The following is a 26,291-nucleotide window of genomic DNA, read 5'->3' as shown; positions in this document are numbered from 1 at the left end:
ATTATTAATAGCTTCTCTGTTGGCCGTGAGAGTACCGTCAGGCTATTGGATCTGTTCTCCCATTAGGGAAAATTAGCAGCTAATGAAAATATAACACTTCATATCAAATGATGTTCTCCTCTGTTGTTTTCAATTTGTAAGGTTTCACAATGCTTGGCAGGGTGCCACGAGTCTTTCAAAGTTGAAACACTTCCAATCTGACAGTCACACCTCCGTTACAAATTCTAAGGACAGCAGTAAAACACCGCACTAGAAATACAGTAAAATGTTGAAATGCACAATTGCAGATAAATTTCTCACCTAATCTAAGATTTCATTTTCCTCACATTCTTGTCAATGCAGAACATTCAGAATAAGGTATCTGACATTGCAATGCCCTCGAGCCATAAGGGATCAGCAGCAGCTTCTGTTCAGGCTTTGCTAAAGTATTCTCCAAGTAACTTTATATTAGTAGCACTGTTTCCTTCTCTGCCTCTCAGCATGAGCCAAATTTCTCTTAAAGAAATGTTGCTGTAATGTCTTTCAGCTTTTCCCTCACACTGGGACAGACTCGGGTGGTACAAGTCTCAGCCCACCAAGTCACTTCATGTCAGCTTACAAGGCCACCAAGGCTATCTCCTCCCAGCAATGTGGATTCAATTTGAGATAAAATGCTCCCGATATATTTTAGCATAAAATATAAAAATTTCTGGCGGTGGAGATTCTACATAAGCCTCAGGCAATCCTTTCCGGTGCTCAGATGTCCTTACAATTAGGTTGTACTTCCCCACACTCTGCCCAAGTTTCCCTCAGTAAAGTTTAAAACCATTCATCTCTCTACAGTCCCAAAGGGTGCAAAGAGCAGTTTGCTCTCTTTATACATCTCTCCGGCAGCCACTTGCATGTGAAGATTACTGCCATTTCTAGATTGAACAGCTCAATCATTTCCATCTTATCTCAGTAAAGTTGTTTTCTATACCCTCCTACCATTTTTCTCAGTCCTCCCTGGTTCTCTCAAATTCACCTGCATGAGTTATCTTAATCAGCTACTTACTATGAAACCACCACTTGCAAATCCTGTTACCCAGGCCTCCGGTAAAACAAAAAAAAATAAAAACATAACCATTTCAGCTATGTACATTTAGATGTGTTATTTGAACTAAAATTCCATAGCATTTTAATGGGGAAAGCATTTATCCACTTGGATAGTAAAAAACAAAAATGTTTTGTAATGCAGAGAAATAAACTAATACACAAGGAATGTACCAATCTGATTTACAGCTAAGAAACATTCTTAATCTGGTTTTCTGCAAAATCACAGAGGTCATTCACAGAGTTTCCTGCATAGCAATGACTTGTGGTCCAATGATCACAAGTTTAATATTCACAAGGAAAAGGTAAAACATGAATGGACAATCCCTTAAAAAATGAACAATTATGAAAAGCTTATTTCAAGTGCCACACCTGATAAGAACTTTGTCTTATGAGAACAATCCAGTTGGATCGTATGCAAAGCTTTCTTTAATCAGGTAGTAAATTCCTCATGTTCATTAGCTGATCGCAACTTATACTTTAAAAAAGGATGCACATCTTGTCTTTAGCTTTCTCTGTGTCTGTCATTCCTTGCCAATATAGATGCTGCACTCAAACATCCCCCGTTCTGTATCAACAGAGTACTAAATACAGGAGGAAAAAAGAAAAAAAAGATAAGATACACATTAATCTAATCCTTAATCCAATTTCAGTGTCAAATATTCTGCTAACTACTTCTGAGCACTCACTTTTCAAAGTCATCAACAGATTGGGAGACTGAAGATTTAGATTTACTGTGCCAGGTGCTGGGCACGAGCACATTCTCAGCAAGAAGATTGTGGTGCAACTCTATTTCTTATGGCAAAGGCTTTCATAGAAAGTAAAGCTTGACTGTGCTTAGTTCAAAGTATAAAATTCATTTTTTAAAAGAAAACTTTCCCTTACAGAAGCTCTGTCAGTCTTAGTAACATTCTTGCTATAAAAAGTCCTCAATCAAGGCTGAGAGCAAAGTGCCAAAGCCAGTGAGCAAATAGGATTCAATGTGAAGAGAGACAGGCACCATTTTCTCCTCAAAAATCTGGAGCAAATGCTTTAGCATTTACAAAAGCATCCTTTTTTAGCATGGGTTCAGCTGGGAGTTTAGCAATGGACATAACTGTGAATCCTACCCTATTAATAGGAAAATTAAAATTCTTGCCATTAAATCCCATTTAAATCCTGGAACTCAGGGAAGTCAAACGAAACAGACTTAGTTGTACAATTCAAAAGTAATGGGACTTTTGCAGATCATTGTATATCTTTTGCACAGATAAAAATCTGCACACACAAAACAAAACAACAACAACAAAAAAACACACAAGTGCACATTTTTCCTGAATAATTTTTATTAATGTCAGTAAAACGCTACCCTAGTCTCAATGTATGAAGAAAACGATGTAAACAGAAGCTTCAGCTCAGTGAACACCAAACACCAAGTGTCTCTGTTAGCCTGGTGATATGTCATAGATATTAGGACAGACACACAATCATTTTGTTGTGTGCTTCGTATTACACAAGGTAATAGGTATTTTAGGTATTTATGACATTTTGTTTTTACAGTAACCTCTCAAGGAGACAGAGTTGAGAGGAGTTAAAAAAATCAGGTTACTTCATGGTGTATCAGCTGCTTTCAGAGAGTTACAGAAGCTCCATGGCATTCTAATTCTTCCATCACTTCAAAGGCATAGCAGACTGCTGAGCACTGGAACAAGCCTTTTGCTTGCCACTGAGCTCAATGTGCAACTTTTGATATATGCTCTCAGATCCTAAACACCAGAGAGGCAAGGGCTTTTTTTAGGGCAGACCTCTCCCTTAACTGTGCTTTAACCCTATTCAGTGAACTAGAGTTCAACCTGGGCTGCTAAGCTACATCTTTCCCTCATTTTAGCATGATCTCAACTGTGGTTTGCAATAGTGTAACTGCTTTTAAACAGGCTAGTAATCAAACCTGTTGGTGTTCTCACTTTCTATTAACATTACTATTTGTGAAACTAACCCTGAAAAAGCTCCAAGCAAATTCAATATTCAGTGGGTCTGGCTACTGTCCATGTACATTAGAACAAAGAATTTATCATCTAAATGGACCAAGTGTGGGAAAAAGAGGTATTACTCTCCCTTTGTAGATGAGAAACTAGGGTACAGAGAAATTAAGTCCAAGACTCCAATCAGTATTCAGTCCAAGATCAAAAGCCAAAAATCAGGTTCCAAACAAAATCAAAAGTTGTGGGCTACTAAGGTCAAGAAAACAGGGAAAAGAGCCTAACAAGCTCATGTGGCCAAATATTAACTTCTCTTTGACATGTTCAGCTATAGATCCTAGACTTGAAACGTCCGACTGATTTGTGTAATTTTTCTCGTCATAAGGAAATATCTTGACGTCTCAGCCTGGTGTTTTCTTCTCAGTACCATTTTCCGTATATTACCTACAGTTCTCCAACTGCTCATCAGTCCCTGCTCAGTCTGTCTTCCAAAACTCAGTGGATATGACAGAGAAAAGGCAAACTGTGACCAAATAGGAAAGCAGAACTGTAGCATTGTGGAATTGCCTCAGCCAATTGATTTTCTGTTTGTGTTAACAAGACAATACATAGTATAATTTGTGAAGGCAACCTGTATCCAGAAGATCACCACCCATGACAAAGAAAGCTACTTGAAAGTGACTTCCAGCCTAAATCACTTCATGCATATTAACTTGATTAAAATCTTATGATTTTAAATTTATAAGAGAACCAATACATACAGGATCAGCTTGCATTTACTTAAATCAGAGTCTGATCAGGTCATGCACACACAAGATATATCAGTGTTAGTTACCACTGTACACCCATGTATGTAATATATGTGTGTATCAGTCTGCACATAAACATTTATCCCCAAGGGAGACTATTAATGAGACTGTGCTGTAGGGAAGATATCCAATTACTCTGAATGACATTTATGTTTTAATCACATCACACTCACTGAAGAGCTGGAGGTTTGATGAAGCAATCCTTGAAAGACTGTCTTTTTAATCAATTAGACAGCTCAAGAAACATCAGCAATATGCTGTTGACACTAAAAGTCATTGCACTAAACATACCACAAGACACAAAAATTCTTCTGTCTTTCTTTTAAGACAATGCTATGGTCTTGAAACTCTTGAAAAACTTTTCCTTGTAGAAGACAACTAAAACTGAACACTATGTACTTTTCTAAGAAACAAAGGCAGCCCTACTGGCAATTACCAACTCACTCAGAATTACCACTCAATGTATTTCTTCTTTTTAGGACAGATGAACATCACTTTAACAACATCGTTCCTGTGTCAAACACCAGGCTGGCTCACAGATCTTTTTTACAGTTACCTTAACTGAATGAAAACAAGTCAGTCAAAACAATTTACTTTCATCAAGCATTCAGTAAGTGACAAATGCCACTATTCACATGGAGCAGAAAGACTGATTATGTTTAACATGTTTTAGCATTAATTCAACATTATAAAAAGTCATAGGAATAAATACGAAGTGAAGAAAACAGAAGTAAGATCCTATTTTGATCATTCTTCAACTAGTGTTTGATTTTTTCTATAAACACAGTACACGCTCACAGTTGTTGTATTAAATAGACCATTTCTACTTCTGACACCTTACATGAAAAAAAATCTCACTTTCCAAAATCCACTTGTATACTCACACGGTTTAATACGTAACATTTCATGGTTTTGTTTTAGTTTAACTGATGAAATTTAATTGAAAAATATTTGATATTGCATAATATAGTAACTAGTCAAAACATATAGTGAGAATTTCTTTGCTTAGCAAGAAGAAACACATCTATGCACATTAGCATCAGTTCAGCCCAGTGAAAAGGTGCAAGGCTTAAGAACAAAAAAATGAATTTGTTAATCTTGGGGAACTGGGAAAAGCTGTAGGGCAGAATAGGAATATTGTTGTAATTTGTGGCTTCAGAGCTACTTTTCTGAAGGTAGTCAAAGAACGGCCATTTAGCCTCCCCGTAAAGTGAGCATCAAGCATGTTTTTTACTGCAACCTTTTTTTTTTTTTTAAATCTTGCTTCTGAATTTTAGACAGCTGTAGGTCTTCAAATAGATCTCCCCTAACTAATCTCTCCTTCAATAGTAGTAAATCCTGAGGGATAAAATGCCCTTCAGCACAGATCTCTGTAAATGCACAGAAGCTTGAGCTGCTTAATTTCAATGCTTAAACCAGTCTTTAATTGGCAAGTGAACACTTAGCAATTGCTAAGTACACAACGTCTAGAACTGAGTCAGTTGTTGCTGTTATTTTTATTGAAAGTCTCTTGAATTCATCTAAACCAACACACAACCATCAAAAATGCGCATAACTTGTAATGGTGTACATTCTTGTGATGGAAGAGAACTTAAATAAAAAGTATAGGGCTTTTTTTTTGCCTTCGAGTGGAATGACTAAAGTTGATAATTATAGCTACTGGGGAAATAAAAATGTTGCCAGTCTTAAGTATTGAAAACATGGCTGTTGTTGCTGTAAAATGCATTCAGATTGGCACTATACTCAATTTCAGTAATCAACATAAGTTTTCACACCTCCATTTTTATGAAATTACATTTATCACCAAGAAAAACTACAACATGGAATATGCACCTTCCCCTTTTGTATTTTATGGTAGAAAATATGCCAGCATTTTACTCTGAGTTATATTAATCAGTAGGTTGAAGCTGAAAAGACATCTGGGAGGCACAGATGGTTCAAATGATTGGCGTATAACTCTGGAACCACTCCCTTCAAGGTCAGACTTCTAACACTGCACAGGTTGGTAGTGACCCAAGTTATCAACACCTCAGAATGAACTAATTCCCTTCAGTCCAATTCCTGGTGGACAAACATCTATGCTGCAGTTAGCACTGACAACAAATTGTGTCTCAGACCTGGCCCCAACTCACTGATGTTAGTGGCATTTCTTTCCAAGGGAGGGAGGAATTGTACAGCCTTTTCATTCCTAGAAATAGTTTCTGCAGTACAGCTTACATTGCTGTTGCCTGGGTTCCAGTCCCAGAGCTTCCAACTTCATCAGTAATTGTTCATACTTGAAAAGAAATTTCAGTGAACTCAAAACTCCATAAAAATGCAAGCTCTGGCTGTCTAGAAAACCACAGAAAACAACAAATAAAAGTAAGTTTCAAAAGATAAATACCTCTTTGGAAAAAAATAAGAAAAATAGTGACGACTACTTCAATAGAAAAAAGAAAAGTCATTTTATGTTCAGATTATTTGACTATAAAAGCCATTCTTTTCATTTACCTAGAGTTTATAGACTTGCAATCATTACCAACAAATAAAATGCAGTTATTCATGACAACCCTGATGTGAACAATGTGTTTAGCACTTTCAGATGTCAATGAATGCCCCTAAAGACTTGTTACAATATCTAAGTTATTCCCCAGAATTCCAAGACAGGAGCTATGCCATGTGAAAACATGAAAATCACTTGTGTAGTCACTAGCCATTTTGCATTTGCCATGTAGCGTTATCTACCAAAAGCATTTTCTTCAGCCACACACTCAGTTAATTTTAGAACAACTGCATAAAGAGTAGTAAAAATTACAAAATCATTCAGAGAGGAGAAATGAGGACAGAAGACAAACACAAGCAAGAAATGATTGCTTACAGTGGCGCATGATTTACATATGTGGTAATACGCTCTATTAGGAGATCTCTTACTAGATGGTGCAAGTAAGGAATTACATGTGTAAAAGGTAAGGTCCTGATGTAGCATCTGATCCTGAGGTCTTCACTCACCCTGCAATCCCATGCAGTCCACGTAAGAGTTTGGTTGAAAGGAACAGGGCTACTTTTAAAGTAAGACGCAATGGAATAGAAAGGTATCAAACGTACCTCAGAGCTTTTTGAAAGTATCAAAGCCTATCCTAGAATGAAAAGGATGACACTTATTAAACATCTTGCAAGTCTTTTGATTTGCATCAATATTTGAGAGAAATGAGAGTTGAGGAAAGGCTCCACTACCAGTAAATTGGGTGAGTTATTCATTAACCATGAGAGGTTCAGAAAGGAATCAGATCAAAGTGTGCCAGTATCACCAGCTGTAAGTCAGTACCGTGGTTTAATAGCTGCCCTGCTACTGCTGCATCTGCGACCAACAGAATCCACTGCTAAGGAGGCAAACAAGCAGCAGTAGAATCTGAGCTGGTTTCTGTGATGCTTTAGAGAGATCGCAAAGATTTAGGATACTCATCTTCAAACGTTAAGGAAACTTAAGAATCAAACTTAGTATTGTTGCTCAAACTGCCAGAAAGAAGTGGGTACAGCCCTGAGAGGGAAACGAGAAGCCTGCCTGAAGCATGGACTGAAATACCACGTAACTGCTTTCTCCGAAGGAAGGCAAAAGCTGTGTTCATGCAGCGGTAGTTGCATGTCTTTCAGCAACCAGCTTTTCACGACTTTCCTTCCTACATACCAGGGTGCACACACGCTTTTCAAACCCAGCTCCAACCTACATTTCATGGCCAAGGTCCTGATCCTTCCCCAGCTCCCAGCCGGGGGTTCCCAGCCAGGGGTGCCTGCCCCGGGGTACCCACAGCTCTTCTCACCTCCTCAAGCCAGCTGCTGAGGTGCACCTACAGCCTTATAGCAAGAACCACAGCTGGCCAAACGACAACGGCAGCAGATTTTTGTTAATATTTTGCACACTTCTCCCACAAAGTAGCAACATCCTTCTCAAAAACCTTCCCGCAGGTCGCCGGCAAACTCCCAGGGCTGGGGTGCTCCCCGCAGCCACCCGCACCCCGGGGAGAGAGCCCAAGCCGGGGGGCAGCGGCTCACCTCCGCTCCCCGTGTCCCGGGAGGGCAGGGGTAGTCCTGGGGGGCTCAGCATCGGCGGCTGAGGGGCTGCGGAGGGCTTCTCCCTCCCCTCAGCCCCCCGGCACCTCGCCCGGCCGCCGGGACGGAAAGTTGCGGCGGTATAGCGGAGGTCCCCGCTGCCCGGGGAGGGGGGTTACTCACACGAAGACCCCGAAGAGCAGGATCCGTATGCCGATCTCGATCGCCAGCTCCCTCATGGTGGGTCCCGGCGGGCTCCGGCAGCCCCGCGCCGCCGCCTCTCATTCCCCGCTCGGGGCGGGGGGCACCGGGGGGCTTCAGCTCGCCCCCGCGGCCCGAGGGAGCCCCGCCAGGAGCTGCCCGGCTCCTGCCATCCTCCCTGGCCGCCTCACGGAGGGCAGCGAGGAGCGGCGCCGCCGCCCGCTGACGGGGCCGAGCCGGGGGAGGGTCCCGGTGACTAACGCCGCGTGTCCCCGGGCGGGGGCAGCGGGGGGGGGATCCTGGGGATTTCCTCGCCCCGCCTCAGGCTGAGGAGGGGGCCTCGTCTCGCTGCCGTGCCCCCCAGACACGTCTCGGAGCTCCGCCGGTGCTGCCCGGGGGGCTCCCCTCAGGCGCAGCCCCCCGGGGGCAGCACAGCTGAGGCGTCTCGGTGCGCGTCGCAGGCGAACGGCTGCGCTCCCGAAAAGACGGAGCCCAAAAAATTAGGAGGGGGGGGGGGAAACGGGTCTAGGTATAGGTCGTAGCGACTGCTCCTAAAAGCTCTAAGCTGCCGGCACCGAGCTTGGCACGTTTATGTAATCTTTGCGTGAAGGATTAGCAGCGTGGGGATGTTTTCTGCAGTACGTATGTAGCGGGCTTTCCAGGCGTGTAGGCATCAGTGTTGTTTTTAAAGCCTACTTATTGTTAATGCACATAGCCCAGGGAGGTGCTCGGCTCCTCTCGCTAGGCTCTGCCCAGCAGGTGAGCTGACCTCCTCATCTCCTCACGCAGCCAGGTGTGCCCGGTAATCAGGCAGAAGAGGTGGCTGTGTGGGACTGCAGATTTCTGATGTGGGAGAGAGGTGGCAAAACAAGCACAGCCTCGACTTTTTCCTCTGACTCCTCCAATCCATCCTCCGTTCTTCCCAATGACAAGCTCCGAGCCACCTAATCCTTCTATTGCCTTAGCCTACTTTTGCAGAGGGTTTGTTTAACTTCGTCTGTGCAGGAAGAGATTGAGTCCCGAACACCTTTATTGTAAGGGAAGTTTAGGCTTAATCCACTAAATGCAGCAAACTAATTCACATTTGAATGTATTTAATTATCTGCTTTCCTGTGGCCTTTGAAGACATGTCCTTCAGGAAAGTCTTCCTAGCTATTAATATTGCACATAGTTACAAAGCACCCATCAGTACTGCATTGAGGAACCAATTCACTTTAGTGCATGATTATTGCTTGAGAGTTAATGCTAGAGAGGGTTTATTAAACCTGTCTGCTTATTATAGCCACTATATATCAGATAGAGGCTTTGATCTCTGAATTAACTACCATGTAGGAAAACTCTTAGGGACCATGTTTGTGGAAGAACTTCTCAAAGAAGCTTCCATGCTAGCATCATCTAAACAATACAGCTACATTTGATGCCAGGAGAGTGACAGAAGCTCAGAAAACACAGGTGTGTGGCTGCCACTGGAGAAAGCACTTAAAATGTTACTGCTACTTAAGTGAGATCTGCCTCCCATGTGTGTCTCCTTTCACTAATTTTCAAGACAGAGCTTGGTTGACTGTTTATATTCTGGAGATACATATGTATATAATTCTGTTTCAGGAAACAAAGCTGTGAAATCTCCACGTTGTTGCCAATGGACACATTCCCTTCCTTTGAGAACACTCTTTTGGTTTGTTTCCTATTGTCAAATTTTTGTACTTTCTCCAGTTCCTGCCCCAAGTGACTGGTGAATGTGTACGTACACTGTTGCTAGGTATGCAAAAGAAAAATCATTGTTTTCATGAATAGTCCTTACTTATGGGAACAGCCTCATGATTTGCGTGAATCAAGCCAGTCATGTAAACTAGGGGCTGCAGGGACTATCAGATACGTTGGCAGCCTGTACGGCCATTACCAGCTCTGCACCAGCTGTGGAGGAGGCAGGTGACAGAAATGTGGGAGCTGTGTTTTCCCTGAATGTGCATCTATACACCAAACATATAGTGGTCAAAGGGGAAACAGTCATACATCTTTTCACCTCTACTTTTTTTGTCCTGCAACTGTATATATATTTTTCTGCTTGCCTTAGCCTGTGGATCCTCCTGCCCCTTTAGTTTTGCTACAGGACCTTCATTACTCTCCTGCTACAGAAGAGGGGATTTTCCTCATAGCTTTCTGTAAGGGTGGAATCATTCAACTCATATCAGCAGAGCTCATATATGATACTGATTATAAATTAGAAATGAAACAAAATTTGTCTTACTGCAGCTATCTACTTGCAGTGTTCTGATTCTCCAGTATGTATTAGCTGATGGTGATTTACGAGGCATAAATACTTCAGATTGATTTTTTGAAACTAGACTAAGCCTACAGCTGGCTGCCAAACAAAACCTGTTTTGACTTATAAACCAAATATGAGATACAGGGATAATTGGCAGGGAACAGATCTAAGGCTACATCGCGGCATTAAGCTACAACCCTGCAGCAGAAGCAGTGCAGAGTCTCTGTGCTGCAGCAGATTCGCAGAGCAAACCACAATGACCCTGGAAACAACCCAGCCTGCTAATCACCCCATCCCTACCATGGGCACAGCAGGTGGACTTGGTGCAATTCATTTTCTTAGTTGTTACTGTGAAGGAGAGAGAACTGATCCCACTCCTATGGAGGTGGCTATCAGCCTTTCAGGTGGGTATCCAGAGTTCTCAACAGTTTTCTCTCCCCGGGATTAGAGTCCCTATTTCTACTGACTCTAGTTTGAAGCAGAAAGGAGAAAGCTGCTTGCATCCTTTCCTCAACTGTATACTTATGGGAAAGGCAGAGCCACCTGCAGCCTACTTTTAATTCACAAAGAGATGTTCACAGGCAGAAACAGCTGCAGAGCTCATACAGCTTTCCTGGAGCTTACAGTTCTTTGTCAGTGCAGCAGGATGCGTGAGTGCTTCTTACCTGCCTGGCTGCAAAACCTTGCAGCTCCTGGTAAACTGAGTTTAAAAAAAAGACTGATTTTGCACCAAAGTAGGTGAACTTTACCCTACCAAAAATCTGTGGAAAATAATAAACTTGCAGCAAAAAGGACACAACAAAAAACGAAGTGGTAGTAACAATTGAAAGTGCAGACATCATTATGTCTGTTTCCTAAGAACTTGTAACTTTTCTGGAATCTTAGCACAAAATAAAAGAAGCTTGAAATAATATTGTCAGGCTTTTTTTATTATTATTATTTATTTATTTTTTTATGGATATTAAAGTTACGGACTTTAAGTCCATAGATTTTCACAGGCTGATGGTCACAGGGCTTTGCTTTTGTTTAAGAAATTCTTAAAAAGCTTCATGATTGGAGGATCATATCAATGCAAACCCACTGAAGTTCACAGGAATCTTACCATTGGATCAGGATGCTAAAATCTGTCATTATTAAATGACAAGGGCAAATCTGACTTTATTGCCCATGTGAAACTTTTCCATTAATTTGTACTGGTGAAACCAGTTCACATCAATTAGTGAACAGGAGTCACTTTTTTTTCTCCTCTTTTTCCCCTGAACATGTTTCCCAGATTTTATCATTCCATAGCCCTCCTCTGTCTGTCAGCCACTATTTTCTGTTACTTAAACTAAACAAGAATGAAGAGAACAAGAAATTTTGAACACTTATAAGCACAGAATTTATTTCTGAGAAAATCTCTATGTATACGTATGAGTACCTCCTGGGAAACTCTTAAATCTGCATAAGTCATTTCTTAATTCTGGAGCTCACTCCAGAAACAACTGGCCTTTATTATTATCTTATTATTATTTGTTAATTTCTGTAGCAGAAAGCATATCTACAGAATGCCTTAGCTGGCTGCCCAGGGAAAGATTATGCGGCAGGTTTGTACTACATTGGTAATCTTCACAAAAACTTCAAGGCCATGTTATTTAACAGGGGAAAATGTTATGACATACTTTGTGTATTTTTACAGTTATTGCCAGTGAGATTGTGATTCCTTTAATCTAAAACATTCCCCAGAAAGGAAAGTCTAACCTAACTTAAAGATAAGGTACAAAGAAATTTGTCTAGAATTTCTGAAACAGTCATGCTGTCTGTGGACCAAACACTCTTGTTCTGTCTATAAATTTACTGAGGCTTTTTACTGAATAAATGTCTCACTGCTGAAGCCATTACATCACTGGTTGTACCTTGTGTATAAAAAGGAGCATCTGACAGCAGAAAGCTTTCTTTTATTTTTCCTCACAATAGCCCCAAAACTGTTGAAGTTGGCAAAGTGTACCTTCAGGAAAAGTCTTTCCTTTCAGAATTGTGCCTCCAGTATACAAAAATATCTTAAACAGATTTTAGATAGTACTTCCTATAAAGCTTAAATTTACTGCTATGTCTAAGTGGTATAGATTATTCCTGGTGCAGAGAAGACAGAGCATTGATTCTTTATAAACTCATGTAAGGCATTTGGAATGAGCCTTGAAACTAGGCAAGGCGCTCACCCCAGCCCATATATGTCAAATAATTTTGTATGTTTTAAGAATAGTTTACGTGATATTGAGTGAAGATTGACAATTTTGTCAAATGTTCATATTTTTGATGCAAAACCAGGTGCAGATTGGCAGCCAGCTTTCATTTGAGGGTTATTTATATTCAGAATTGTCATTTGACATAAAAATGACATGGGTTCAAATCCATTCAAAATGGATTTAAAAAATTTCAGTTTCTAATCTCATAAGTGTACAGACAACTAGAAAATTGAGAGAAAAAAAAAGTCCAAACAGTCATTAAAATCTAGCCTGGCTCAACAGCTGAGTAGCTTCTCAATGAACTGCAATAAATGATAAATAATTAATCTAGATTTTAAGAAAATTTACATATTATTTCAAACATGCAAACTGAAGGGTGTTGTAGGTCTTTCCTTATACTGACTTTATTTCTGTTAGTATTATTTTATTTTATTTTTATCTAGGTCACCACAGGGAAAAGCTCCCATTTAGCTTTCCTGTTCTGCACCCAACACATCCGTATTCCCTAAGCATGCTCACAAAGCCACCCTGATGTAACTGCTTTGTGATGACTGACACTTGGGACAGCCAAGACTGAAGCACAGGCAGAGCTCTCATCTAGGCGGGTGGCAGCCAGGAACTGAACCTTTAAAATGTCTTTTCCCAGTTTATGGAGTTAGTAAAGAGTTTTAGCTTACTGAATAGGCCAGACTTCTTGGAGTACACTGCTAGCACAAATAGTTTAAATAGTTTAATTCAGATAACTGATATACTGTTTAATTCAGATAAATGGAGATACTGTCTATTAGACCTCATTTGTCTATTACAAATTAGGCTGTTAATTTTGGTAAATTAATTTTGTTTGAGACATAAAAATTCAATTTTTACCAATGAAATCTATTCCTAGGGCAGCAATCTTTGCTTAGAGTAGAATAAATGTCTTAGGATGCCAAGGGTTAAGGAATCAGTATATGTCAATGAAGACATTGTTCAACGAAGGCTTTGTTCTAGTTCTAAGCCTACAACAACCTCACAAGGAGAGACCAGGAACCTCAGTACCACTGCTGATTTTTGGAGAGTTTCACCTCCACTGCACAGCCACAGCCCTCAGTAGTAAATTTAACCTTAGAAAAACTCCCAAGTCCTGGAGAGACTAGTTAAGGAAACGAGAATCAAGACTTCTTAAAAAAGTTGTAGTTATTCCGTACATGTCTGCACAGATGCATATGGCAGCTGGGAAGTTCCCAGTACCAGTGGCTTTGTCTCCCTGCCAAGCACACTGCTGCCGATTTTGGTCCTAAGCTGGTGTTCTCACGGACAAAGTAACTTCAGAGAACAAAGCTCAGAGGAATTATCAACTTCAGGCAGCATGATGTAGTCATGCACATTTTAATTGCCCTGAATATCATATTTAAACATTTATAAAAGCAAATTGTTAAAGTTTCTGTTTAGTTACTGTACAAGTGCCTACAATTGGCTCATGATTGTGCCTAATTAAACCGTTCTTCTAAACATTAAAGTATCAGCATGTTTCAGTACTTGCCATTTACCAGAACTGTGTTAAGTATATAATCTGAAATTTATTAGGCTTGAATGTATGTGCTTGGAGCCATCTTGTGGTCCAGAACTACACTGCAATAAATGCATTACTGCTGCCTGGAGCAGGGCATGGGCAAAACCTGCCAGCAGCCACCTCATCCTGCGCATCCCACCCAATGCGGAGCATTGGCTCATTCAAAATCTGTCCTATAAAGTGTGCTTGCCTATGACAGGGACATATTTTCAGTCTGCACACTATTGCACCTAATAATCAACCTCTTGGTGAAATTTGATAAGACAAGATAGTTAAACTCATGCATATATGAAATAGATATATATTATTTATAAGCCAACCAACCTTTGCAGCACTGAAGCTTTAGTACTCTACTGTGTATATTGTTGCGGGATTATGGTTGTAAAATTATTAATGTTCCCATAACAAGCTTGTGATAAATTGAAGTCCATAACATTTACAATATATAGTATTGTTGTGCTGTATTTAATAAGAGGCTGTGACTTAAAGCTGCTGACTTAAATCTGCTGTTTTTAATGGTAAGTAATACTTCATGCCAAGAATGGCTGTACTGACTTCAGTGAAATGGTTGTAGTTCTTTTTTCTTTTTCTTTTTCTTTTTTTTTGCTTGTAAACTTAGTAGAAACTTGGCAACAGTCACGTTAAACGACTCTTGACTCAAAACAACAATGAAACAGGACAATTAAATGCAAGAGGGAAATGGAAGAACAAGGATAGCATGAATAGTGCAAAACAGGATAAAATGGCCACTTCTAGAGTTGGACAAAAGTTGCAAAACAAACACTCCAAACTTTGAATATGCCCTGGTGGCTTAGTACTCAGTAACAATAAAGTTCAATTTGTTCATATTTCCCTTGGATTTTTTGAAATTACTGGCCATTTCATCTGGATTTTCTGTTTCAAGGAAGCCAGAATATCGAAGCTGCTCAGAGCAGGCTTTTGTTCTATCCTAATTCTATTGGAAATAGCCCCTGGAAAAGCAAAATGGGATGAGAGAGTGTATTAACACAGCTTCAGACTCTGCATTGCCCTTTAAACAAGCCATTTGTTGCCCAGCCTTAGGAATCAGAGGCAGTACGGGCACACTCGGATGCACAGGAACCTGCATTCCCAGCCCTGGGAGAGCACGGCGTGCTCACTGCAGTGGTACTGGAGAGCTCCAAAATCAACATGTCAGGGGGTTCCCGGCAGGAATATTGCCTTATTGCCATTCTGTGGGGTTCCTCAGCCACTGATCATGTTGATGATATGTAGGAGGACAAACAGGATCTTCTGCTAGATGACAATGACAACAGTTTCTAAGTTGTAGCCGTGAGCTAATGTGAAAGCAATTTCTAAACCAGGGACTAAGATAACTAGTCAGCAGGGACTTCCATCCTCTTTAGATTTTGTGATTTTATGAGATCTGGTACATTCGCTTACATTGCAGCAAAAGGAGGAATTTCTTTTTTCCTCACATTTATGTCTTACGTTGTTGAATGCTGAACTGTGCCATCAATAACTGCAGAAGCAGAGAGATGCTCCCATTTCTCTGACTGGGACACGCTGACATTGTTCTGTCAGGCACGTCGCACAGGTCAAAGGAGGGCAGGAATATCCCAATTTAATACCAATTTCCATGAATGCCACTGAAGGCAAACTGCAATTAGATCTGAGCACTCAGCACTACACATCGCTTGGGACTGAGGGAAAAAATCTTGTCCCACATTTCCTCAGCTTGAACCCTGGATTTCACACATCACAACATTTACTTAATCAAATCACAGTTTATCTGCTTGTTTATATTCAGCAGCCACTGCTCTTTGGCCCGTCTTGCATGATGCAAATTTCTGTCAAATGATGTGTGGTTTAACTCTTATCACAACGTAGAGTGAAGGGTATATTTTGCCAGTACACAGGAAGAGGAGGGACAAGGTGTCAAGGAGTATTACCTTTTAGATGCCTGGAAAATGTAATAATAATTAATAATTTCATGGTTTCCTGCAAGAGAGTCTGAGAGACCTTGGAGCTTATTTTTACCTGAGGAGCACTATGATGGCCTCAGTTCTTTATTACTTTTGCTTTGCTCTCTGTGTTATCCACATTTTAAAAATCAGCAGCTCTGCAGCTTGAGCAGGCTAAGGAGTTGTTTGTGTGTGTGTGCCTGTGTTACCACTAATTTTGCTGCAGATCTTCAAAGTGAAGACTATTTACTAATTAAACAGTGGCTGAATCCCAGCTTACAATATAAAGCAGCCTGTGTTCCAGGCTGGTTTGATCACAAGCCACTAATGTTGCCTAGCTGGGAAAGTACCCACCGTTTATTGAGTAATCCTATAGTCTTGGACATCAGCAACTGCATGATTTGGCAAATCTAAATGCAGTTCTTTAGGTGAACCAGATATTGATGGCCATGCATAAGTTGAAAACGGGAACAGTTGATGAGGTAAAATGATTTAAAGTAGCTCCACTGGGCTTGGTGCCATCCTAGGCTGTGGCAGCGTGGATGCTGGCCACTCCAGGTACACAGTCAATATTTAGGTTTCATTTAATCAAGCAACTCTGTCTCCTTTTAGAAGTAGAAATTAGCAATTCTGTTGCTGGTCAAGGTTTCCTGGGAAAGCCTCAAGCAAATATTAAATATTTATTTGCCTTTTAAAACATATTATGAATTTTTATGTATTTGTTTATAAATTATGATAATAGAGTAAACCATAGCTAAATCATTTCATACATATTTTACTTTCTACAACTGCCAACAGATTTTAATCAACTAGTTTTAAAGAATGAGCTTTCATACTCTTTGATGGTAAAGAGAAAGCTGTTTAACATTATGCTGTACCAATATTGCTGTATGTAAATATTGTACTGTAAAACTATTCTTGGTTAAAAGATCTCTTTCTGCTGTGCAAGTATCCACAAAAGGATCCTATTGTGGATTCAACCATAAATTACAAGGTTTTGAAAAGGATATCAACTCAAATGAAATGAAACTGTGGGATTCCCACAGAATTCCAGATTTATTAAAATTAGTTCTGTGTATTTATCACAATTAGTGTTGTACGACAGCAGTGATGATGATTAACTACTTATTACTGTGTTTTAAGAAGGAATCTAATATTACTCTGAATGTTTAGTCTCTGAACAAAAAAGCACAGAGCATCTTTGTTAGCAATTCAGCCCACAAATATAACAGGCTTTCTGTTAAAGTTCCCAAGGCTTTTAGAGGAAGGCTTGACATGTTTTGTGCTCTAATTTGTTCTAGAGGGAATATTCAACTCAAATGCACTGGAAGAGGGGTACCAGAATGCAGTAGGCACTTACCAGAGTTAGCTTAGAGGCTCTTACACTGGGCTGGCAAATGATAATGTTGCAAAGATACATATTATCTAAAATGCTTTATAATATTATCTTTAGAAATGCATTTAACCAGGCACACCAGGAAATTCCTGTGTAAGCGATAAAGCTCTTTTTCTCTTCCATTAGGTTGACTTCACTGATTATTCTAAAATAGGTATTTTTTTCCTCTTCCTATTGATTTTATTTTATTTTATTTTATTTAAAGGAGTAGTATGAAAAAAAAAAAAAAAAAAGAGAGAAGGAACAAGAGAGAGAGAATTCTACTTTTACGGAAAGATATGAAAAAGAAAATGTTTTCAAGTGTCTATTTATGTTTTTTACTTGAATAATTCACCCTTCTTTAGTCACCAGAGTTGTTAATGATAATGCGTGAATGTGATAACTAATCAGTTATGCTAAATTTGTGCTGAATACAGAAAAAAAAAAAATAATACACAAACACAAACTCCTTTCTAATTACCAAAATTCTTAAAAAAATGTCCCTTTCTCAGTATCCTTAGTCTTCTCACTTTGTCTTCCAATCCTGCAATTTTCTTACTAGCTAGAATTCACATTGTCTTATTTTCTGTTGTTAAAAAAAAAAAAAAAAAAAAAAAAAAAAAGCAGAGTATTTTCTAAAAACTGGACATGCAATATTCAGTATTTGTATATATTTGTATATACCAAAATAGAAGGCTATCTGTAGTAAAAATAATAATGAAAAATGTACAGTAAATACATACATTTTTTGGTACCTGCAAAATTATGGATATCCATTTTGCCCAACATTCATGAAATTGGGACCTGGTAATTTGAATACTGGCATTCCATGGATGTTTCCTACACACAGGTGGGATAAATTAAATGAGTGAATTACTGGAGTCAAATGGTAAGTTCAGTTACTCTTATTTTTATGTCCTCCGTGATTTTCTGATTATGGTTTTCCAGGTCTCTTCTGATTCTTCATATTTCTTCTTCTTCCTACCCAATATTTTTAGTTTCTTCTCAAAGAGTTATGCCTGTTTCCAGCCCCATTTTATTGCTCCAGCTAATCAAAAATACATTTACTGGATTGCAGTGTAGGTCTTGATGGAGAAAGGGGATAAATAACCAGCTGATGTTTCAGTGCTGGAGTTATCATAGTTAATAGAATGATCCTTTCCATGTTCAAGAATTGGAATTGAGAGTTGTTTAGATTTATAGTGGTAGAAAAATATCAAAGCATTCTCACATCACTATAATACAGAAATAACCTTGATTTGTCATTATTTCTGAAGTGAATGTGACTTGTCCTCCTTTGTAATTCTCTGCAACAGTAAAGAGCCATTGAAAGGCTATGTCTCTAATTCTGGCTAGAGGCAATGAAAAGAAGGTTGTTTAGATTTACAATAACAAACTAAGAGTTTAGCAGTGTAGTGCAGGAGGCCACTTTTGACCAAAGAATTCAGGTTGTGATTTGTTTCAGTGCTATTTTCAGTCCACATGTGTGGGCTGAAAATTCACATCTTTCCTTTCAGGACTAGGTGATTTAGATCCTAGACCAGAAAATGTTATTCAGGTTTATTATTTAATTGGTTTTAAAGGAAGCACCTGGATATACCATGAAGTTAATATTTCATACTATGTTTGCTGTGGTGCAAAGGCATAAATATTTATTCATAGTAAGAAAAGGTTAGCTGTATTTTGACAAGCTGTTTGTGGGCATGCCGATGAATCTTCAGTGGTCTCTGAAATATTGGCAATGTTCTCACTTACTTATTGTCGTGTTTTTATGAAACAACAAACGTGTAATGGTAAACTGATTAGTTACTCTTAGAGAAGGGCATAAAGATTCTATGTTTACCATATTTAAATTTAAGTTTCCATGGCTAGACTGATTAAAAAAAAAAAAAAAAAAAAAAAAAGAATAATCTCAGGTTACAGTAAACTCTGAAGAGATAGTAATGGAAAGGTTTTGTAAACAGTAAACCAAACACAATCATTTTATAGGTATGAGGTGCATTTTTTCATCTGTAAGTACTTGTAAGTCGTGAACACTGGATATTAGCTCATAATTTTCCTTTCAGTGACTGAGAGCACAACAGTTTTCTGCAACTGTATGAGCTTCATAGACCTGGCAGAAAGATAAATTTGTAACTTTGGTCTACCAGGGATAATTTGAGGGGAAAGTGCTGTGCTGGAGCACTTTGTCTTTGAAAAACAGAGCCTCTGTTGCCTCCTGTCTAGGTAGACACTGCTGTAATGGTAATCCAAATTAGCTCAGTTTCAATTTGTGTCCAAAGCACTTTCAAAAGTCACACTGAGCAGGGTTTGTGAAAGAAAGTAAGAGTTCACTGGTTTCCTGTGCTAAATGTCTCTGTGGGGGGATCTCAGTCCTCCCTTTATCCTTCAGTAGTAGGTCACAAGACAGGCATACAGTTTTGCATCAGACACATGATGGAAAAGAGTCCACAGCACAAGTTTCTGTGGAGAAATCCATGTTTCCTAACTGTGGCACAGAGCCACAGCTTCTTTTAAATTTTCCTTCTCTTTCAAGCTCTCCACAGAGTCAGATGCTAAACTACAGTCAAGAGAGTAGACAAATGAGGCTAAAGCTCTGTGAGTCTTCCTCCTTCACAATAAATCTATTACAGGAATTCACTTTGTATCTAGAGACAGCAAACACTGCTCAGAAAACATATGAGCAGCCAATCTGGGTACCTGATTCACTCTCTGAAAAGTAAAATGCCTTGAATAAAGAATTAAAATAACTAAGATTAAAAAACAAGTATTTCTTCACAAAAAATGTAGCTCTATGCAGATAATAATGATAAATGTAGATAAAAATGAGAGGGTGTGAGAGAAAAATGGCTTAAGTTCGGCTCCTGAGATATAATTGTCTATTGTCATTATGCTTTGCAATTTTGAGTTGTCCAACTCTCTTTTATGAAGCCTGTTTCAGAACAGTCTGAAACTTTTGCTATTCAAGAGATCTGACATAAAGAAAAATACAGTCCTGTGTAGAGCAGGCACCTGTTTTACACAGATGTCATGCAGTATTTATATTAACATTTTAAAATTTAGAACACTCTTTACTCAAAATTGAGTTCATTTTGAAACATAGCTCCAAGCTGAAAGAGAAGGAAAAATATTTAAAGCCCTTCTTTTTTACTTTGAAGAGCATAGCAATTTCAAAGGCACACAAAGCTATCACAGTCTAAAATGAGGTGAAGCTACCAGTTCCTAACCACGGCCTTTGGAGTTCTTAGCCTTGTAAGATGTACTTTTAATTATCAGAAGAATTGCATAAGTATTTAGTAACATACTTGATATTGTAGAGTTTATCATATATGTGTAGGACTTTACATATATACTTATTATAAAAATAATAGCTCAAATTATGGAATGAATTAAATCTTGCCATACCATATGGGAAAGTTATCTATTATTTCATGTACTGCATGATTCTAAATATATTTACTGTGACATATCGCTAGTAAAATAACTTTTGACATACTGGCTGCCATAGGAAAAACTGCGATACCTACTGCTCTCAAAAGCTTGTATTTTTATTGCAACCATTAGGATTACGGTAACAATGACCTTCAGTGTTATCAATAGTTATGACTAAAAGCCGTGATTATGATTTCTTTGTTCTCTCCCATTAATCCCAAAGATCTGGGTTCTCTCCCCAGTAACCCACAAGTCTTCGGGCAAGTCAATTACATTTAATGGGAGCTGAGAAACTCCAAGGTGATGCTGAGTTCTGGGTGACCTTCTCCACCTAGGGGTATGAACTGTGCAGCATAAACAAACATAACCCTGTATTTCCAGGGTATTTATATATATTAAGCAGTCTTGGAGCTTGTGTCACAAGTTGCCATTTCTAGATCTTTAAAATATCATTGCAGTAAACATTAGTGTTTTGTTTTTAAATTCCTCTTTGTTTCAAAGAGTAGTTGAAACAACAGCAGGTTGAAAAGCCTCCATCAAAAAGGGAAAATACAGGTTTTAGATTAAATTAATTTCTTCACTGAAAGGATCTCATTTTTGGGAGATATATTTTATTATTTTTCCTGCAAGGTCCAACAATGGAAACATTTTGCTTTTCAGAAAATAAACATAAATTATTTTCCACAGAAACATGGTGTCTGGCCAGCTTTACTGAAACAGTGACTTCTTTATGAACTACCTACTTCTTCCCAAGATAACACATCTTGGCATCCATGCAGAGAACAAAGACAGTTTTGCTGCTTGTGCAGCAAACGACTTCACATCTTGTGAAAGGAATATTACAGGTAAACATTATGCTTTCCTTTCCTTTTTCATCATCCCTATACCTTTGCTTCTGTAGTAAGTTGACTTTACCTGTCAAGAGCACACCAGATGGGAGGCTGCCCCTGCAACAAATATATTTTGAGACACGGAGTAGTGATAGAAACTCTGAAACCTATCATCAAAGCAATAGTATAATGTCCCACAGAGAGAAGGAGTTGCACAACTCACATTTTATCTCAGCAAGACTGCACAGCTAAATGTAGGGATCACTTTGAAAATGAAAAGAGGGTGGGAATTTGATAAGATACTGATATGATTTTATATCTCATTTTCTATAACATTTATTGAGGAAAAAAAAAAAAAAAAAAATAATCTCAGAAACTCTCAAACTATTCATTTCAGGATTGGGCAGAATTGGAGAATCTTAGGAATAAGGTACTGTGCTATCAGCTGTGATAATATCAGTAGAGCCTCTGCAAAAGAAAAACAAGTTATGTGGTAAACAAAGGGGATCCCAGCAGAGCAAAATCTTACTGCAACATCTGTGTTTATCCTGTAGCTGTTCTACTGGAGGCTTTTTCACAAGGAATGCACAAGGGAAAGTCTGGAAAACAGGGCAATATTCTAGTCCTTACTAGGCTGTGTTGCATATGCATACATGTTAACAGCATGGCACAGCAGTGAAGTTGCACAGTGAAACAGTTCGTGCTGAGTACTTCATGCCTGTTGTGTGTTTGGGGGATTGCTCCAGACTGTATGTAGGCACTAGACTGGTGTGATACATACACAGACTGTATGTATCACTAGAACTCGATACCCATAAGGGATAGGAGAACATTAGCTGAGTTTCAGTTCAGTTCCAGATAAGGTGGATATTCCAGCTTATTTTCATCCAAATAAAATTCAGTAACTGTGCTCTGAGATGACATCTCATTTCTTGTCAACTTCTGTGATCTCTTAATGACATCATCCTAGTCCAAACTGGTTAGGAACCTTCTGGAGGATGAGTTCTCAAGAGACAACTCACATCATTAAGAAGCAGGCTCCCACTGAACAGGGCTGAGATTTTTGGTCACCTAGAAATCCCCAAAAAATCCCACAAAACTTTGTTCTACAATATATAAAGAACTTCATCAGAAGGAAATATGCAGCAATTGTAAATTATAGATCTAATGAGTTCTAATTCGAATTCATAGAATCATAGTATTGTTTAGGTTGGAAAAGAGCTTCAAGACCATCAAGACCAACCACCAACCTGACCTACCAAGTCCTATTGTTAAGCCATGTCCCTTAGCACCACATCCACAAACCTCTTAAATACTTCCCTCAGCAGTCCAACACAACGTTTGAAACCAGGCTGTATAGAATTTAGAAATTGGAAATAGCATCTTTTACTTACTCTGTAATGAAAGTACACATGGAAGATGCAGGCAACACCCAGGACTTTTCAATTACAGATCTACAGATGACAAATACATCATTATTACTTCTTTTTATGAAATCTACCTCTGGTACTTTATGCTTAATGGACAATGAAATATAAAATCTAAGTCACTACTACAAAAAGTAGGACAAAAAAGCCATATTACTCTGCTGCCTTATACCTAGTCTGGCTGCAAGTCTATACATTTTTCTTGCCATTTTAGAAGCTACATTTTAGTAAGCACAGTTTCAATATTTATCGTGTGCGTTTTGGCTCAGGGCTGTTAGTGTTTTTAGAATAAAGCTTCTTGCATATATTTATAACTTAATTCCTTGCCAAGACCCTTCAGATCTTGGCCATGAGTGTTCAGTTCTTAAGATGTTTTTACTATTAAAAATACCTTTAATTTTTCAAATAATAAGAATATATTTTTTAATAAAATACATTAAAAATGCTTTCATTTCATGCTCCTGGGACTCAGGGAGAAGAAAGAGTAAAAGCTATGTTAGGCATTTTCTCCCTCCTGTTTCTAGCCTTTAACATGCCCGAAAATGCACCAGTAAATAAAGTGACCCACCTAAAATGTTTTAGCTATTGCTAAAATATTTTTTTGTCCCCTCTGCACTAGCCAACACTCATTTTAGTGATATTCTTGGAAAAGTCAGCTAAAATATAACAGAAAATTAGTTCTTTTTATGCTATTTTACTAGATGAATTACCCAGGAAATTCTGTGGAGAAGAACTCTTACCCTAGCATATTTTGAAACTTTATAGAACAAGATTTGTACATACCTGTTCATTTCAATGCTACACAAGCCCACAGTAAAATCAGTGTTAAGTCTTTATTCATGCTTTTGCACTTCTGTACTGTGGCTGCAGGAAATAAGCCATTAAAAACAACACAAAAATACATAATATGTTCTATTATTAGTACTATTCATCAATACTATTACAAACAGCTCCTAGAGAATAAAATTAAATCAGTGTTGTTGTCTTATGTGTTATTCATAGGGATAACAAGGAACAGTCTTGGTCCAGGAAGTTCACATCTTTATTGGTAAGTCAGAGAAGAAATGGGGAAGGGTTGATTATATTGATTTCAGGTATAAAAAGGGCAGATCCAAAAACCATTTTTCATTTAAATCCTGTTGACTTTCATAGAAATTGGGATCATAAAAAAACCTGCCTCAGAATGTTTATCAAAGAATCTGAATTCATCATGGTATTCATATCACCTCAATTTGTCATCTCATATGTTGTGTAATTTAAGACAGACATTTAAACTTCCTTTATAGTCAATGCAGACAGAGCAGCATCTTAAGAGAGGAAGTCATACTGTTCATTTTTGGTACAGATTTGTGATGGGATAAATTGCTTTATGGATGATATGCCTGAGTATGATGCTACTTATGAATGTAAAAATATACGCAGGTTAAAATAAGCTAATTAAAATATTTCTCATGAGGGCTAAAAGGCTTTATAATTTTTTTCATTTTCTGTGGTTTTACCTTTGTTTTCGTTAAAGCTAGTTTGACAATATTTGTTAGTAATGTTTAAAAATGCATCCACCGTGAAATATATTTTAAAATATTCATGGGATTTATTCAATGAAGTAATCTAAGCCATAAGATCTTTAAACTCCAATCATCTATTTACATGTACAAGATATTATAAACTACCTAGTCTCATGAACTTGACTCTAGGAGTGACCTTGCATTTCAAAGAGGTATTTCAAGCTGATTTCCAACCTCTTGAGAAAGAACTCAGTCAAGCCTAAAGACTTTGGCTGTAGCACAGATTTCAGCAGATGCCAGCCAGTGTACAAAGGTTAGGTCCCAAGTTATAGGTCAATGTAGTGTTTAAAGTCACTGTAAAAGGAAATAGGATTTTAAATGATGGCTAAATCTTTTTGAAGATTGCACTTTTTGACGTCAGCCAATCTCTCCTCTGGCAGGGGCACCATTGGAGTTTTAGATCTTGGGCAACCACTGCTTCTCAGAACTGGTTGCCAAGTTCACAGCATGCGTTTCTCACCAGGACCTGCAGCTTGCTTCAAACGAACATAGGCTTCTATTTAGTAACTCCTTTCAAAATCAATACAACACAGATTTGCTGTGGCACCAGACGGACTTTTGCAAACAACCTGGCATTTATTACTCATTTGGAAAACATTATCTTAGGATTCTTAAATCAGAAGAAAAACAAGAGGTAAAAACATTTTTGACGCTGCCTATCTCCTTGTCCCCTTCTCTAAAAGTTTCAGCTTCCCCTCTCTAATGTTCACAATGTTTGCCCAGTTTCCTGACATGTTATTTCTTTCATTCTGGGTTGCACTCATTCTGTTTTCAGAGGTTCCATCCTCCTTGGCTGCCAAAGGCTAAAAATATGTCTGGTCACTCATCTTCTACCAGTGCATCCAAGATAATCCTATTCATATGCTGATGGTCCTTGAAAAGCTCTTCATTCCAACCTGGCAAAGCCTACAAAAGTTACCTAATTCCCTTCAATTCTGCTTTTCTGGAATAGAAGTTTTCCCTTAGTCCTGACAGAACCAAAGTAAATGGGTAAAATGAGCCAACACAGCAATTGACAATACAAAAGATGAATGGGTAAAATTAACCATATCCATCTTTCATAAGAATAACATTAAAATTTAGCACCTCTCTCACAGCTACTCAAAAAAGATGCCGTTGGTTTAAAAATAATGAATTTTTAAATGTAGCAGCTTGGATTTATTTCTTTTTTTTTTTAATTACTTTTTTTTTTTTTTTTTTTTTTTTTTAATATTCACATGGCAGGCATTCATGGTTACAAACAGGAGATTTAGACTCTCTCCTAGAGTGTTTTGTGTCCAGTATGGTGCAGTGGGTGCATAGGGACAGAAATATTATATGAGAGCAAGAGAAAAAAAAATCTTGATACTGAAATATTAATTCCTGAATCCCACTGCTCAACATTTAGCTTTCAATAAAGGAGAAAATTTTCTGGTGAAGTGTGAGAGGGCCCTGAACACATCGTCCCTTTTCCCAGTGTTTTGGGGCACATGGCAGAGCTGCCCCTTCTCTCTGGATGAGCACCCACAGCAGTACAGCCAGCCCTGCCCATGGGAGCTGCTGGATGCTGAGGCTGTGCTACAGCCCCCTCACCCAGTTTCAGCACCCACTGCACTACAGCCACCCGCACCA

At 38.7% G+C, this 26,291-nt stretch overlaps 1 protein-coding gene across 2 annotated transcripts in view; it reads right to left on the bottom strand.

Moving 5' to 3' along the window:
- The window catches only part of PLPP4 (phospholipid phosphatase 4), a 71,260-nt gene extending 48,137 nt beyond the window's left edge, over positions 1-23,123 (bottom strand). Inside the window, exon 1 of one of the 2 annotated variants that reach the window (XM_032191750.1) lies at positions 23,083-23,123. In XM_032191750.1, the coding sequence (XP_032047641.1) occupies positions 23,083-23,102 (20 nt within the window). In that variant the 5' untranslated portion in view covers positions 23,103-23,123. Of the gene's footprint in view, positions 1-8,047; positions 8,242-23,082 lie in introns of those variants that run through there. The other variant, XM_032191749.1, reaches the window with a different exon arrangement.
- Between the last annotated feature and the right edge of the window lie 3,168 nt (positions 23,124-26,291).

This window comes from Aythya fuligula, chromosome 7 (assembly GCF_009819795.1).
Source record: "Aythya fuligula isolate bAytFul2 chromosome 7, bAytFul2.pri, whole genome shotgun sequence".
In the NCBI taxonomy this organism is placed as follows: Eukaryota; Metazoa; Chordata; class Aves; order Anseriformes; family Anatidae; genus Aythya; species Aythya fuligula.
This window is presented reverse-complemented; position numbering and strand designations above follow the sequence as displayed.